Below are 17,773 nucleotides of genomic sequence, written 5' to 3' on the forward strand. Positions count from 1 at the left end.
TGTGATAAAATAATAAATTTATTAGATTTATTCAGCAGCATCATTTTACAGTTGTCTTTTCTAATCAAAGTATGTTACAAAGTAATTACAAGCATTCTAGTTAGAAATAGTATATATTTTGAGAATTTAGATATAAAACAATCAAATAGCAGAAGTCTCAATTATTATAACTTTAGGAATCTTTTATATGAGTACCTAGCCAGGAGTACTGAAGAATATGTTCCTGTAATTAGGTTTCCTCAAATGGTTCATGTTGTGGGAACTATCCTGGCTAATTAATAGAAGAGCTACTAAGATCAACAGTATGTTCTGATGGAAGGTTATAGAAACAACCAGATAACTACAAAGACTGCACTAGTAGAAATTGTTTCCCTTTCTATTCATGTCCACCTTAGGAAATAAATAGTCAATAAAATTAAATTTTCACATTAAAAAAAAAAAACACCTGAATAATTTCTTAAATGAACCAGTATCTTTCATATTTTGCTGTTTGGAAATAAGCCATTACAGAAATCTAGCTACTTCATTTAGTAGCACAAATTACTTCCACAGACTCCAGCCAAGAACAGAGCTATTCCATTGATGAGCAAGAGAAAAATCTCATTAAGTAGTCATGGCACTAAAATCTAAATACATCCAATCTTTTTAGGAAGACTATTAATGGAATGGTGTTAATTGGAACCTAGGAGAAAAGTATGTGCCTTATAGATCGAGAGGAAATTATCTCAGGCAGTTAAAATATTGTAAGAACAACATTTTCCACAGGTAACTATTCAGCATAATGATGCTGTATTGACTCTCCCATCTTTTGTTTGACACAAGATAAACAGAGACATCCTTTTTTACATACAGTAGTATATAAAAGGGTGGTAAAGATGCCCAGAGCACCAGGAGAAGTTTTAAAAGGTGCTGTTACAAAAGGTATACTCTAAATACCCTGTATATCAGTAATGTTCCTATATTTGCCTTGTTTGGTTCTTTTTTTAGTTTTAAGCACTTATATAATTAATTTATCCCTAAATATATGACCAATTCCATACAAATTTCTACTAGCAACATCACTGAACAACATAATCAGAAAAATTTACAAATGTACAATATATTTATAACATTACTTTCAGACAGCTTCAGTGCAAAGATATACATATAGTACATCATGATAATTGTTCACAAAAATAGAAATTGGCATTTGTCAAAAAACAAGGCATAGTTTCAATGTACATCTCCAGCTAGTGGCTAAGAGATGTGTATATTTTTATAAAGCATTTGAATGTGAACCTTACTCTTCTGTTTATAAAAAATATATGTGCAAATGGATGTGTCTAATTTTCCCTAAATCAGTTACCTAGTTATACCACAGAGTCCTCTTTAACAAGATTAGCGGTGTCTTTAAATGTATCCTCTGTTGCTGTGTAAGCTAATGGTTGGTCTCTCTTCAGAATAATCTTGGGAGGCAGTGAAGGAGAAGGGGTAGGGATATTTTCTGTGTCCTGTTGCCGTTCCTTTTCCATCTGAAACAATAATCATAAAATCCAAGTTTATATTCTAACGCACCATATATCCAACCTTAATTTTCAGAAAAGTTAAATAAATATTCCTAAAGTCAAATTTCACTGTCACTGACGTTACACTGTCAGTGTAAGTTATTTCTTCAAATCACCACCTGTAACAAAATCAAATGCTAAATTCACCTCAGGTAGTACAGCTAAGTAAATACAATATTCCAAGTCACTGGAACTTCTACTTTAATGCTTAGAGTCAGGAGTAGTTTGATATATCTTTATGCACATGCATGAGTGTAGATGCTGTTTGTAAGTGCTACATTCATTGGGGAAATGAATCTCCAGCTTTCTGAACTCTCTCACATTGTTCAAGCATTAGAAACCTAAATTCTTCACATAAGGCAGACAGTTTTAAGTCATGTGACTTTTGGAAGGAGGTTCTTAAGTCACTTAGGCTATTTGGAAATTTTAAGCTGTAAGATGAAAAGGGCTGGAATTACTGGTTCAAGTCAGTAGAACTCCAAAACTTCACACCCAAGCCCGGGGGGAATTCCTTCAGCACACATACCACCTGTTGGCACACTATCTGAAAAGAACTGTCTCACCCAACCATATGGGTAAGAAAATAATGCTGTTGTAGAAACAAGGCTGCAGTGCACAGAGCTATTGAATTTTTGTGCAGTGCTGAAGCCAGGACTGAGAGGACAGAAATAGACACTTCACTCCTGGTGCAGAAGAACAGCCTCCCAATTGTGCTGGGTCCTGGATCTGTGCCAGAATGCACCAACAAGCTGAAACCAGTCCCTGAGATCTCAGAGTAGGAGCAGACCACAATGTTCGGGCTGGGAATGCAGGGAAGTGGGGAATGCAGCTGTGCTGCCTAGCTGAGCCTGCTCAACATCTCATTTTGCAGGAGGCTTAGTAACTTTTCTCACAATTACTTTAGTCCTACCCTAACCTGGACTGGAATTTCTGTGCTGTTTTACATAGCAGCAGAATCTACCCATAATCTTTATTCTATGAGAGCAAGAACGAAGTCTAGCAACATGTTATCTGGAAAATAGAATTATTCAATATTAAACAATACCTCTGCATATATTGGGTTTTCAAAATTAGTGTTTTGTTTCATTTTTCTCTTGAAGAAACGCCACTTTGATTCCTGAAACATAAAAATTATTAGAACTTCACACATTTTTTCTGACAATTTCTCTGGAAACTGCCATTATAGTTGTTGGATTTCATTTGCACTGACTGCTAAAGCAGTGATTTCAGCTGGATGTTCTTACATTACCATGTTGTAATTCTAAGCATAGGACCCAACTTTCTTTTCTGCTACATAACCAGTTATTGTTACCTTACCTAAAGCAGCATTCACACAAGACTAGGCAATAAAAATGACTAAATTAATTCATGGAAGTCTATCATTCCAGACATGTACATCAAAGAAGAAAAACTGTCTTGAAAACAACACAAGAGGGACGTGAAACTACAACAGGTTGACAGTTGTCATTTCAAAGCTCATCAGAGGTGCCTTTAGGGCACAATGTATGAAAACAGTCCTGTAAACAAGCCACCACCAGCTCATTCAGATGGATTTTAAGATACAAAAATGTATCTTCCATGAATCAGTAATAATCTAGATGAGGCAATACTTCGATCTTGATTGCTGAAATGTCCCGCAAGAACACACAGAACAAGTGTCTTAAATGTCCTTGCTAGCTCTTTTAAATATGGATAAAATTACAAGTACCTGCCCTCAAAATATAGTACAACAAACAGTGAAAAAACCCTCTCTATTCCAATCTGTTCACTTTAAAATAGCTATGTAGGCCAGGAAGAAGAGGGGGTTTAATCTAAATAGACCCTTATTGTGTGCTTTAGGCAACCCTGTGATGCTTTTCTCTTATCGAACTGTTCCTGACCAGCTGTTGTAAATCTTGTAAATATAGTACAGTTAGGTGGACTTGATGCAGATGATGTGCCAAGCCCATGGCATTATTTAAAGAGATCAATTCAGTTTTGCTGATCTGGAGCAGAAAACAAACAAGGTAGCCTTAGAGTATCTCTATTTCTTACCTGAGGTGCATCTGTACTCTGAGGGGTTTCCTTCGGAGTAGTAGATATCACAGAGGCATACACAGGATTTTCAAAATTTTCATTTTCCTCACTGCCAGCTGCTGCTACCTGTAGGAGAAGAAGGAGAATCAACATTCTTCAAAGAAGAAAAGAAGGTCATAAAGGAAAATGAAAGGTGAAAGTCAAGCCTAAGTTTCTCTTACAAGTGTTGGTCGAACAACTGTAACTGCACCAGCTGTGCTGGCTCCGCCATCTCTGGTTGTATACATCGGATTTTCAAATGTGATCGGCTGTTTCCCTGATTCCACTGCAAAGTTTTCATTCTATGAAAGAAAAGAAAAGCAACAACTACTGCAGTGCAATAAACACTTCCATCCTCCTAGGAATTCATTTATAGTCAAATTTTTCATCTTGGGGAACAACACATGTTTACTTTCATATAGGCTTAGACAAAACCTAGCGTCTGTTAAAATCATAACATCAGTTTACCATCCACTATTTTACTCCCTGACTTAGCACCCTGGACCAGTGGTTGTTCCAATATTACCCCATTTCCTAGCTGGACAAAAAAACCCCCCACATTTCAATACTTGACTCAAAGTATTTTATGATGAGGAAAGATGACTCACAAATCACACCTTCAACAGAGAAGAGATATCAAAGGAAGCATAATCACAAAATAAATATTTTAATTTAGAGACTTCAAAATTACATACAAACTAATAAGCAGTAGCTTATTAGAATGAAATTCATGCATTTTGTCCCAGCAAGAAGATTGCTATAGTTTTTGAGACAAAGTAGTAAGCATATCCTCTTAATTAGTGCCATTCAGGGCTAGCCAGCTATGAATCAACAGGTAGAAGGGTAATGAAAACAAAACCCCACCCAGACTCATTTGTCCTCCTTCTTGTTACAGCCCCACCAAAGAACTAGCAAGGAATAAGACAGGAATAGTTCCATCAGCCAGTTTCTTAAACCTGCCTCATTTTTACAAACCCCTGCTCCATGCCACAAGAATTCATGCTTTATGCTATCAGAGTATACGTTTTTACCACACAGTAAACTCTTGTCAGCTCCCTCAAATTGGCCAAGCTCTGCTAAAACAGCCACACTGAAAAACATCCCTCTAACATCTACTCATGCATATATGACGTTAAAATTTTAGGAGGCACATCTCACAGTTCTTCACTTCAGTACACCAGACCCTTTGAATTCTCTCAGTGAACTACACAATTTTTTGTTTACTCTGAATACATAGGGAGAATTAATGCTACTTAAGTAGAAATAGTCTGTATCCAGACATGTTATTGGCAATGTATAAACTGCATTGGTTGAACTTCAGTACATCAATGTTAGGCCAGAAAATGCAAAGTACTATTTACCAAAACATTCATATGGTTGTTTCCTTACACAAGCTGCCTAGTTTTAACAAAGACTGTGTTTCTTCATCTAGACAAAGGTCATATATGTATATTATGAGCTTATCTTCTCTAGCTGTCTCATTTCATATTAATTTACCATCAGTTAGGTTTGTAATTTAAAAGTTTATGGAGTTTCCAGAGCATACTTTACAGCAAGTGCTTACTATTCAAGCATACCTCTGATCTGTTTCCTACAAGTAAAAATCTTTAGTACAATGTTCTTCTTATGGTAAACATGGGAATACTTTTTCCAGTGAAAAACTATACAGTATATAAAACACAAGGATCTGCTATTTCTCAGATGTCCTTAACAAAACATGTATGAAGTAGAGTTACACTTTATGATGTCCCCATAACTATTAAACATGATTTGTTTAAACTTCATAAATTAAAAATCTGCTGAATTTAGAACTTGCTGCACAAACTAGTGAATCCTGTGGTTAGGCTTGAGTTTTACCTCTGAATTTTCTAACATACCATCTGTATTTGAAAACCAGACATTTTAACATGTTCTGTGGAAGACAAAGGCCCTCAAAAAATTCTCTGTCACAATGCTGTCATTTCTCTATTCATTCCCTGCATATTCCATGAATATGCTGAAAGAGAAGAGGGGGTAATTGACTTAATTTCTACCACATAAATCTTGGGAAAAGTCACATTATTTTGAAGAACATCTTTCATTTGTCCTTGCCTTCAAATCTATTTCAGGAAACTATCGATCATTGTTCACATCTTTTTCTAGAATACATGTATCATTTCACTGTCATTTTTACATAAAAGGTTCCCCTCTATCAGCCAATAATTACACTAAAAGGACACAAATTAAGAAATTATTTGAGAACTAAACCTTACCATTTGCATTGCTCTGTCTATAGCAGAATCTCCCCCAAAGCCAGAGACTCCTATGTCCATGCTCACATCTGCTCCAGATCGGAAAGTTACCCCATTGCCATTTTCATTAGATTTTACAAGACTGCTTAAACTACAAAAAAACCCCAAACAAACCAAAACAAAATAAAGAAAGAAGACGTTACACAGAAAGAAGGCTTATAATACAGATTTTTCTACTTGTTCTTCTAAGTAATATTTGCTGGCTTTAAGCAAGCTAGCAAGGGTACCAGAATTTGGATTCCTTTATTAGTTCAACAGGTTTTTAAAAAAATCAAATAATTTAAAATATATTTTCTTCATCTTCCTTTGATTTAAAACATCAAATATTTCACAAAGCTGGTTTTCACTGGACAGTATGACTGTCAGCAGAGTAGATATTGTCTCAGGCATTGGAAACAGCTGGAAGTTCACTACACATGCACCATACTTTTAAACAGATGAATACAGTGTTGCAGATGAGCTCGGGTGTTCTATGTTAAAAGTCTCTTTGCCAGAATCTTCTTCTGACGAAGTTTTTTTAAAAAGCAAAACATGTAACTATGGTCTTTTGTATCTTTTTCAACTGAATATCTAGTTCCAAGTCTGGTAAACAGTCTTCTATATTGATCATTATTTAAAAGCAAATTTAGAATGTAGAAGTGTTTTACAACACAATAATGATCAGCTATGATATTGCTTGAATCGAAAATCTATTGGAACTGCTGCAACACTGCACTTCCTATATTCCACCAGAATGGGCACACAGCAAACAAACTGGATTTTTCAGAAATATTTAGAAACAAACATACATTTTCAGTTCATACACATTCCAGCTCTGAAAGCCTTCAAAACATACCTTGGTAGTTTGGGAAGCGCTGGTAAAAGGGAGCCTGTTCGTCTGTAGTTAAAAAAGCCTCCAACCGCTAACACTCCAATTATTATGATCAGTATGACTGTCAGCAACACTGCTACTGCTGCTATCAAAGACAGAAGAATAAGCAAACATTCAAGCAAGCATAGTTCAGTGCAAAAAAGGGCCCAGAGAATTAGAAGCTTGACCCCGAACAGGTATCATGGTGAGATATTATACATTCTTTAGCTCAAATATCAAGGGTAATATATACTTGAATCTTACTTGTTCCAGGAGGGACTCCTTTTGACAATCCTATTTCACAATAATTCCCAGTGTATCCATAAGAACATCTGTAAACGTAAGAAGGACCACTGACTGAATAGCTTTTATGAAGTTTAGGATATCAGTTTTATTCTTATATTCTACGTGCCATAGATTTTAACTCCATGTTCAGTAATTATATATTTCACTGACTGCAAATACAGTATGTCTGCTATATTCACAGAATTAAAAGTGGAAATAAAAAGTGCTGAGTCAGAAAACCAGGCACTGAAGTCAAAAGATTTGGTTTCAGTGGAGCATTGGTGGCACCTGCTGGCTGTTCCAAGCTACATTTACTGAGCAGTACTTATCCATTGTTATAGTTTTTTGGTATAGCATTTTATTAGAATCTGCAGTGGTTTGCCTTCCTTTGGGTTTTTGGACTTGGTGTCTTGGGGATTTTTTTCCACAAACTGATGCATTTACATTACTTATTTGTTGATATTTTTATGTATGTGTGTTTTTCCGTGGTTGTTACAAACATGCTCCGGCAGATGTATGACATGTTCTGAAGTGTGTCCAACACATTTCAAAGAGTTAAGTGTTTTGTGACATTAAATGAGCACAATCTGACCCAGGATTACCCTAACAACATACGGACTTACTTGCATTTTGGGAGACTGCTTTCATCTATATAGCAAGTTCCTCCATTCATGCACCTGCAAGCTGGTGGCATTGTGGGAGGGGATTCAATAGCTGCAAAAGCCAAAAGCCACACATGCATTGGCAAGACATCCTCAACAAAATAAGTACTACCAATAGATCATTTTATTTTTCTCTACAGAACTTGCATATGCAAACTCACTAGCTACTTTTCAGAACTTTTGTTTTCAATAGCACATGTGTTTGTTGCTCTATCTCTATTTTTTCCGCCAAAACAGCTTATTTAAATTGAAGTAAAACCTGTTCTCAGAAAATAACAACTTACTCAGCAGAAAGTAGGCACAGTCAACTCAAGAGCTGTATGTCTGCTCCCTTTATTTTGCTCCTACAATACAGCCCACCACCACCCTTCAAACGTCTCCATTCAGAAAGCAGCAATGCTTTATCTGTTTTGTCCATCCAGCCTGCTGGATGTTGCACAGAAAAGGCCACACGGGAATGCATTTACTTATAAGGGAAAGCATGGAATGGAAATGCACATACAGGAGGAGCATTATTCTAATGATGAATCAAGTGAAAAAAAAAATAGTATTAGCCTTCAGTAAGGGCTCAGGATATGCTCTCAGAAAAGTGCAGTTAATACAGAAAAAGCTCTGGATCTTAGCCATCAATATAGGCTATAAATTAAGGATGGACTTTGGCAATCTATCTTACATGGATAAGTTAGATCATAACAGTTTTGTACCAAAATTTTTATCAGCCAGAGGTAGAGGAAGTCTGTTGCTACAATGTTCCTTAGAGGTGAAACTCTCTTTAAGTAAATGGAGTACAAAAAAGGCAAATGCAGAAGTTTTACAGGCTGTTTCTCAGCAGCTGCAATATGAAGAAAGGACCAAATAAACCAAATGTATATAGAAAAGCTATGTTTGGTCAGTACACAGGCACAGTTTTCTTAATTCCTATATGTTTTATGTAAATAAGTTTCAGCAAAGAATATCAGTGTCCTCAGAGCAATAAACAGCAATTAGCAAATGCAATCAACAGTGTTATTGATCCCTAATTTAAACACATACTGCATACTTCCATGCATTATTACATATAATTAGCTCCTCTTTCTGCAGCTCACATCATGTGGTAATAGGAAAAAGCATTAACAATTTTTAAGAAAATGTAATTTAGAGGTAAGGTAGTGTAAAAAGTTATGACATTTTCTCTTTGAGTGCAAAAAGAATATAATTCAGAGAATATTAACCACAGGAAAGATGCCAGACATAATGTTATAAATCGTAATATATTAAAGATGTTGCAAAGACAAGTACAAGGACATCTGGCTACCACCCACATCACTGTAAGCTAAGAATGCAGACTCTCAGCCAGAGAGAAATAGAAATCCTGCAGTGTTATGCTCTTTCTTCTCAGTAAAGGCTGAGAAGTTCCATTTGATTGGTGCTCCTAGAAGCACTGTGAGAGCTTTGCTGCAATGCAACAACCAAGCACAAAATTCTAGTTCTTAAAAGGCTTTCCAGAGTATGCTAATTATCTAGAAGTTATCTCTGTCCAAACTCTGAGTTTTGTAAGCTTTAAGTTTCTATTATATTCTATTATACTGATTAAACAATACCTTTTACCAAATAGTAAATAAAATTGTTAAGAATAAGTTGTAAGAAATTCTTAGTTCTGAAATAAGTGCATTTAAAAAAAAGAAAAAAAAAAGAAAATATTTTGGAATTTCAAAACAAAAATCAGAAACCATGACCAATTTTGTAGCTGGGTCTGGTGTGGCTGGAGTAATATACCTATATCCATTTTACAAATGACATGCAAAGAGATTAAAGGAAATGCACAAGATGACCACAAATCAGTGATGACTGAGAATAAAAGCCAGATGTCCTGACTTACCAGTATCTATTAGATCATCCTTCCATATTTCTAATTCAGTAATGCATGTGCATTCCTAAAGAAAAGCTTCTTTTGCTTTCATATCCAGTTTGAGAAATTATTCTACCTGCATCACACTCTGTGCTGCTGCCTTCTATGAACCGAGTTCCTTGAGGACACGAGCAGGTGTACCCTCCTGGTCTCAGCAAGCAGAGATGGCTGCAGACATCTTTACAAGGATTAGGCACTGGAAAAGTGATAAAGACATTTGAAGAGCAATGCAGCATAATCCAGAGGTGAGGTAGGGCAATTCCATTGTCAGTAGTGCCAACAACACACACCAAAAATCTAAACAAGTCCGGATCCAGTTTTTAAAAGAACTGATGTCCAAATATCACATTTGTACCAAAACCTTCTCTCTGCCTTTTCTTACATTCTTAAGGGAGAGACAATGACTGTTGGGAGCCAGTGCAGCACCAAGAAGACACTGAATATCCCCAAGCAACCAGGAGCTTTCTGATTGTGAAAGCTAGAATGCCTTTAATGAGGGGTATGCTGGATGCTCCTCTGGACATTCTCCTCTGTGATTATTGTGGACATGCTATAGCAGGACACCCTGCCTAAGTAGGGGTAAAACACTTCACACTTTACTTTGCAAAAGTTATCAGTGATCGATGGAGAAGAGGGTTTACACTGCTTTTGGTGCTGAAGAATGCTAAAACCAACCTGACTCAACAAATCCCAAAATTAAACCTTCTGAGGCTGTGAAAAACAATGGTGTGGATATGGCAAAGTTACTGATAAAGGAACTGAAAAGTTACAGTACTGATAACTTAACTAAAGGCTGCTGAGCTGGCATAGCTAGTCTAGAAATACATGACTGACAGTCAATCACTTTGTACTATAAAGACACAGTTCCACTTTTTAACAGCAGGGTCTTCCAATGTACTCCTTCTAGGAGTGTGTGTGGAGATCCCTCCTTTGAGTGGAGAGGTCCTTCCAAGTTACTACTCAAGGCTGAGTGAAAAGACTTTTATCCATGGTCATTGGTATGGATAAGCAACATCAAGCTCTACTTTATAATTATTAATCTAGCTTTGAAATTATTATTTTAATAAATAGTGTTCTATACTAGTAGTTATAGTTATGACTACCTATACTGTATAGTAAATAATTCTGATTAAATTATTTTATTATAATCATTATAACTATTATCATCAATTTAAATAAATATTTTATTCATATTTGGTTTGCCATCCTAAATCCTGCAGGATGAAGTCATGTAAAGGCTCAATTATGCCTATATAATCCTTTACACATAAACCATTGACAAGTCCAGGATAAGGATTGGAGCAGCCACACCTAGACTCCTTTCTGAGAAGGAGTTTAGAAAGAAAGGGGGTCCTTTCTGAGCCTTGTGATTCAATGGGAGGGTGTCCTGATAAACTTTACCTGAAGCTTCCATTTTGCCCACAACCCATGTCAAAGCTGAAATATCCCCCTTGGAGGCAGTATTAAACAGCCAGCCCTTTGCCAGGATAAATGCATATTGTAACTGCCATCTCTATGACAACTCCAAGATGGAGAGGAAAAAGAGAAAGGACAAGGTCATAACTTAGAACTAAGGGACTTGAAAGAGCAGCGTGTGGTGTTCCACTGTTGATTTAATTTTGCATGGGCAGAAAATACTTGCCAGCCTCTATTTAATTTTTAGATTTTCAGAAACTAGTATTATCACATACTGATAGACACATTACCAGAAGATTAATAAGCTCTTTGAATACATCGATACCAACTTTGATCTCAGAGCAAAGCAAGGCTCACTGGGATCCTGATTACCCACCTGACTGGTTGTATCTGTGCTGGTGATAGATGCGCACTTGAGTAAGCCAGGGATTCACAGTCAGCACTTTCACTTTTTCTCCATTTCCAAATTTATCTTTCTTCCAGACTTCTCCTCGTTCTTTAGCTATCCAATATAAATGGCCTTCAAAGACATCAAGGCTGTATGGACTGCCTACTTCTCAAAGGAACCAAACAATAGACCATCAGCAAGCAAATCTCCAGCAGGAGTGACAAAACTGCTGTTCTTCAGCTTAAATATATTATCTCATCATTTCATTTTAAGACATTTGCAGCTATATATTTACAACCTTATGTGCCTGACCTCTTCACATCACTGTTCCTGCAGACTACTGAATTATATACTTTAAAAAAGCAAGAAGCCGATTTTCCACATTGTCTTCTATTAGGGTCATGTAAATAACCCTCAGGGAGTCTAGTTACCAGGAATCATGAGCTCTGAACCTGGTGTGCCACTTATCCCTCTACAAAGAAGAAAACACTACCAAGACTTACTCTTCAAAAAGCTCCCAAATCTAGTCCCCCTTGTGAAGCCCAAGTGCCTGTTAGCACACATCTTGGTTACTATTACATTAATTGCATAGTAAGTTCTTACCTCCATGTAAGACAATGGTTCTGTCTGTCCCATCAGGTCTCATAGATTCAATAATATTTTCTTTAGAATCACTCCAGTAGATCCTATCATTGTTCAAATAATCAATAGAAAGACCTGTTGGCCAGCCAAGGTCTTCAGAGATCAGGGTTTGTCTTTGTTGTCCATCCATCCAAGCACATTCAATCTTCGGCTGCCTTCCCCAATCAGTCCAATACATGAGCCTGAAAGGACAGAACCAGAATTTAATATAGTTCAGAATTTGGTTGCCATGAATATCCTTTGGAGTCTCATGGAAAAGATCAGTTGTGGAACAAAAAGCTGTTCAGCACCCTATGTTTTGCAGATGTTTTTGGGAAGGTCACAGAGAGTTCACTGAACAAGCTTGTTTTAAGTAGAGAAGATAAATACCAAAAGAACATCCATCAGTCACAACAGAGCTGCAGCATCCAGGCAACTTCAGGAAGCCATGCTGCTTTACCCCAACTGAGAGAAGCACATATCACAGTATGTCCTAATCCATCACATAATACTAGTTGTAGCAAGCACAGCTGTTGAATGTAGCAGTGCATTTACATTCCTTTCCCCTGCAAAGGAGCCTATGTCTGTATTGCTTGGAGGTGGTAAAGAGACATTCCCATCTATTTCCCTATTTCAGGAGTAACAGAGAAATTTGGTGGGCACACACAGATTCTTATTTGAACTGCCTGGCCTTGTCACCAACTCAAGTATCCACGTGAAATCTAACCCAAAACACTTTCCCATGCAAACTTCACAACATTATTAAAGAAAAATTCCAGAGAATATTCCCTTAGTCTTTCCTGGAAAAATTACTATTGCAGAAGGTTTTGGGTTTGAATAGCACTGAAAACAATTCTTTTAAGTCCTGTAATACTTACCCACGTTTTGGATTGACAGCGATAGCTGCTGGTTGATCCAACAGAGAAAAAATAAGCCATTTTCTGTACCGTCCATCTAATTTTGCCACCTCTATGCGATTAGTCCCTGCATCAGTCCAGTAAAGATGTCTGAATTATGTAAGACACAAAACATTCCAAAAGTAAATAGTTTACACTTGGAAGAGGAATAAAAAAAAAATTTAAGAAGAAACAATATATATAACCCAAGCAAAATTCATATAATGAAACTGCACTGATTACATCCAAACTTGTTCAGTTTGGAATATACAGGCCCTAAATACAGGTGAGTTTAGCAAAAGAGATCTATTGGTTCACCAGTTTTTCCCTCTGACAAAGTTTCTGCAGCTGCTTCTGTTACCTGTCAAATAATCTTCACTGAAGGGATACTGAAAACTTTTATTGTTACTTTTAAGCAGAAGAGGTGCCTAATAAGCATGTTTAAAGACTCTGCTCTCCAGGACGATGAGGTTCATTACCAGTAAAAATTTATTTACCATGTAATTTTTGCAGCAGCTCTGAAGGTGTCCGGCTTATTAGTTCACAGCTCCTCTCTAGATTTTTGTCTTATGACAAAGATACTAATAAATAAATTGGTACCGCATCAGATGCAAATGCTTTTAGTCCTAATAAACAGGGCACTCAGTCTAATCTTCCTTGAATTTTGTTTATCTTTATCATCATGGCTTTATTATATTTTTGAGCCTAGATAATAAACATTATTATGCACTCACTAATCACACAGTGCCTCCTGATTGAATAAATTATCTGATAACTGGCTTGGGAATATGTGCAGAAAATTAAATGTGGTTTTTAAAATAAGTTTCAACATGATCTGAAATCAGTGTAACACTATGTTTGAAGTGCTGAAGGTGCCAGCCTCACCAGGGTGATAGATACCCTTTATCCTTGCTCTCATGACCATTTAGATTTATGAATAGAAACTCAGATACTCCCTTTTGCCCTCAGAGACATTTGGTTTTCTAGGTGGCCTCCAGCTGATGATGCAAACAGCAAAATACTCTGAAGACTATCCCAGACCTTAATATATCTTTCTCACATTTTAAAACTGCTGGAAGAAAAGAGCGAATTTTTCACTTCTTTTTTGCTATCATGATTTATACCAGGGACATCCAAAATCTGGCAACAGCGTTCAGAAGCTTGACTCATGTGTGTCCATTCAGCTTCAAACAGAATCATAGACTACGCAGACTACATTTCATAGTGCCTATCTACAAGCATCAGGATCCTCTCAACATTATAGCAAATGAACTTCAGCTATGTCTGTCCACCACATCCTTTAAAAGTTACATTGCAAATAAATGATGCCATCAACATCAGAGTCAAACTCCCAAAAGTCATGCCTAACTTTCTCCCAGCTCTTTCCCGAGGTAGTAAATATAAGAAGTGATCTAATATTTCTATGATTAAGTTAAAAAAATTACCATGCTTTAGCCTAAAAAAATCCACAGCCAATAAAATGGAGAAAAGCTCTGTATAAGAACACGATTACAAAAATGTAACTACTTTCTGAGGAAACACATCTATTCATCAAACTTCAGAGCTGTTTCTGTTTTGGGGTTGCTCATATAGTACATGGTTGGTAAGAAAGGAGCAAAGATAAATTACATTGTGGATTGGGGAGGTTTCCCTTCCAAGAGCAGAAAAAGCTTGTTCCCTGGAGCTTACCTAAGTCATTGAAGAAGAATCCATCTGACATGAAGGCTGATGTATGAGCACTTTACTGCTGCACAACTGATCTGCCAGTTGTAGAGTAAGGCAAGTTTCCTCAGAAAATATGTGATGCAGTCAGCTGCATGCATGGGACCTATTAACCTGCTGCCTGGGCAAGGACACCTTACTGAACTACCTTCACACTAGACATCTTTGGAGACAGTTCATAAGGAAGAAAAAAGTGGATTTTGCACTGCCCAATCAAATCCTTGACACATTAAATGTACAGCATTTTTCTAGCTTTTCAGTGCACTTACCTTCCAACCCAGTCAACAGCCAACCCATCAGGACTAACTATGTATTTGAGATTTAAGTCAACTTCCTTTGTAGGATTGTTCCTACTGCTGTCAAATGTGGGCAGATAAGCACGTTTGATGGCTCCAAACTCAGAACCCTGTCCCAGAATGCTGAAGTACACAATACCTTCAAAAAAGATGACAAATGTCTAGTTAATTCCATATTTGTTGAAAATTCTAATCTTTCTGAGGCTCTTATGTGAAGTTACCAGACCCATTTATTTATGAATAACAGAGTCGTTCCTTCATTTAAATTACGTTGTGTTAGTGTGTAAAGTTTTAAGCCATCCATCAAATATAAGATCCACATCTAAAGTCATCTTGATCTAGATTACCAAGAAATATTATGTATCACATTTTTCAACAGTAAAGGATATTAGTTCTGAAGCCTTTACATATGATTTTGAGAGTAATTTAGAGTCTCATAACCTAAGGAGCAAGTATGGTCCAGGACAGTGGCCCTGGGAAAATGGCAAAGAAAGAGAACCTGAGGAAGAGCCAAAAAATATAAGCTAATACAGGGATCTAGTAGCCATTCCTGCTTAGTATAAGGATTAGTTCTGGCAAGACTTGAGCAAGGTTTGGGGATTTGAAAAGGTAAAAGAAAAGAAGGGGTTAATTTATAATAATCCTCTGTTGCAGCATAATCCTAAAGAGCTACAATTTCATAGCTAAACTCACACTGAAACGAAAGGAAAACCAGAGCAAAATGTATCTAAACTAAATTAAATCATCAAAGGAAACCACACTGATGTTGCAGAATGAGTAGAGGGGAGGGGTAGATTCAACCAAGACCTGGCCAGTTAATCTAATTTAATTTTGACTTCCAGTGTAAATCAAACACCTACACTGCAGAAATGCATCTTTTTAAACCAACCACTGCATGGTTGAGTATTAACATACTCACTCAGGCCTATCCCTTCAGGGTCCCAATCATAATCCAGAGCTTGGATGCGCTCCTGATTATCGATATAGTCAGAGTACTGTTCTGATGAGATATTGTACCTTCGAATCCGCACATTATCCGGCAGCAGTAACAATGGAGGATTACCTGGGAAATGATCATGAATTTATTTTCATGTATTTCTCATTTTAGAAGAAGCAGAAGAAAGTCACTTCTAGTCAAGCCTAAACTGGGATTTTCACAAGTCCTATCTGGACAAGAAGAACACAAGGCCACTTCTAAAGCTTCAGAGCTATTCAAACTTCTTGGCTTTGCAAAATTTATTAAAAGTTATTGAAATGCTTAACAGTGAGGATAGTATTATTCTTTTCACCATAGATCTTTTGCAGAGATAATCATTAAGGGATTATTCCTTAAAAATTCTTAAACATTACATTGTTGGCATATCATCACTTTACATTTCAAAAATAGATTGCCACTACACACTATGCGCTTCCACTTTCCTCCCTCTAAGTACAGGAAACAATTTTGAAAGTACAAATAAAGTGCCAGTACCCTATGACATGACCTGTCTTGAGTTGTTCTACCTGAAAGTCTTTAAATCTTAATGTCTCCATATTCAGATGAATGTTCTCCTGCCCACAGTTTAATTTGGAGTTAGCCTAATAATGTCCCACCAGGCCCTCACTTATGAGGGCTGTGAGTTTGTACTGCAAAGCGTGGCAGAATTCCAGGCATACATAGAAGTAGAACTTCAGGCACAACAAATTTCATTATGTAACCAGCTACAACCATATTATCTTCCATCATTTGGCCTTGAAAACCTGGTGTGCCTAGATGTTTCCTGAATAAATCCTATGAAGGAAGGTTTCAAAGAACTAGATTTCTGACACAGGCATATAAAGAGGCAGCCAGGCAGAAACTCAGGTGCAAATGTCCTTTTGCATTTCCAGCCTCATGCTCAGCAGTAAATATTTGCTGAATTAGGCCCCCGGACAGGAAAGCTGGAGACATTGTTTTCTCATAGCATTTTTCATAATACAAATAATTTTTAAGTTTCAAAATCTCCAGTAGCATGCAGGTTTGGTCACAGGCAGTATGTTCTGAAGATTTTACTATTTCACTAGGCACACCATATTTCTATCATTTATCTGTTAAAGCTGTTAAAGTCTAAATACTTTTCTAAATACAGTATTGTTTCTGTTTTATATAACATTGTCACTTTTTTCCTATCACCTCTTTATTTTTATTATTACTATTCTATTACTATTATTTTCTGAATCAACTCTACCTATTCAAAGACTGCCACACACTGTAGTCATTGCACTGAGGTATGATAAAAAGCCAACGATTGATGTTAAACATTGGCCAAAGTCCTTCTATTTGTGTGCATCAATCCATGAACAATGAATGGCAATCTGTCATCAAACTGCCTTTGATTTGTACCAGCTTAATGCAATTTTTTCTGGTGCATTATTTTGTTGAGAAAACCTTAACTTCAGGAACAGGCAACATTAATTTCCTTCTGATGACAACCACAGGATAACCGGTTTTTGTCTGCAGAAAACTTCAGGAGAAAGGAAGGCAGGTATCCAAATCAAGGTATTATTTGCAATGTTTACAATTGGAAGGAGAGATGAGCACTTTTTTTCCTGATTATGCAATAGTTGGAACACACAGATGCTACTATCTTACAGAAAAAGGATTGGTTTTCATTATCCCCTTCCTATAAAAGAGAGGATTATACTCATTAAGTTGCTATATTCCACTTGTTCTTTACAGGTAGTAATCTTGCTATCAGTTAACATACCATTAGCTGCACACTGCTTCCCTTGTTGATCACCCACAGACCTGAAGCCATCTGCACAGAAACATTCATAGCTTCCTTTGGAATTCTTGCAGTCCTGGGTGCATGTTCCAAAGATCTCACACTCGTTGATATC

At 36.8% G+C, this 17,773-nt stretch overlaps 1 protein-coding gene across 2 annotated transcripts in view; it reads right to left on the reverse strand.

Moving 5' to 3' along the window:
- The window catches only part of LRP2 (LDL receptor related protein 2), a 117,406-nt gene continuing 99,633 nt past the window's right edge, over nucleotides 1–17,773 (reverse strand). The window contains exons 65-79 of one of the 2 annotated variants that reach the window (XM_051787320.1): nucleotides 17,641–17,772; nucleotides 15,834–15,977; nucleotides 14,888–15,053; nucleotides 12,879–13,007; nucleotides 11,983–12,203; nucleotides 11,368–11,544; nucleotides 9,652–9,771; nucleotides 7,649–7,739; nucleotides 7,005–7,072; nucleotides 6,726–6,843; nucleotides 5,852–5,981; nucleotides 3,782–3,901; nucleotides 3,579–3,686; nucleotides 2,590–2,661; nucleotides 1–1,511 (exon numbers count right to left, since the gene is read on the reverse strand). In XM_051787320.1, the coding sequence (XP_051643280.1) occupies nucleotides 1,350–1,511; nucleotides 2,590–2,661; nucleotides 3,579–3,686; nucleotides 3,782–3,901; nucleotides 5,852–5,981; nucleotides 6,726–6,843; nucleotides 7,005–7,072; nucleotides 7,649–7,739; nucleotides 9,652–9,771; nucleotides 11,368–11,544; nucleotides 11,983–12,203; nucleotides 12,879–13,007; nucleotides 14,888–15,053; nucleotides 15,834–15,977; nucleotides 17,641–17,772 (1,958 nt within the window). In that variant the 3' untranslated portion in view covers nucleotides 1–1,349. Of the gene's footprint in view, nucleotides 1,512–2,589; nucleotides 2,662–3,578; nucleotides 3,687–3,781; nucleotides 3,902–5,851; nucleotides 5,982–6,725; nucleotides 6,847–7,004; nucleotides 7,073–7,648; nucleotides 7,740–9,651; nucleotides 9,772–11,367; nucleotides 11,545–11,982; nucleotides 12,204–12,878; nucleotides 13,008–14,887; nucleotides 15,054–15,833; nucleotides 15,978–17,640; nucleotide 17,773 lie in introns of both variants that reach the window. The other variant, XM_051787319.1, reaches the window with a different exon arrangement.

The sequence above is a fragment of the Manacus candei genome, unplaced genomic scaffold (assembly GCF_025592945.1).
Source record: "Manacus candei isolate 608988 ecotype Guabito, Panama unplaced genomic scaffold, ASM2559294v1 h1tg000023l, whole genome shotgun sequence".
Taxonomy (NCBI): Eukaryota; Metazoa; Chordata; class Aves; order Passeriformes; family Pipridae; genus Manacus; species Manacus candei.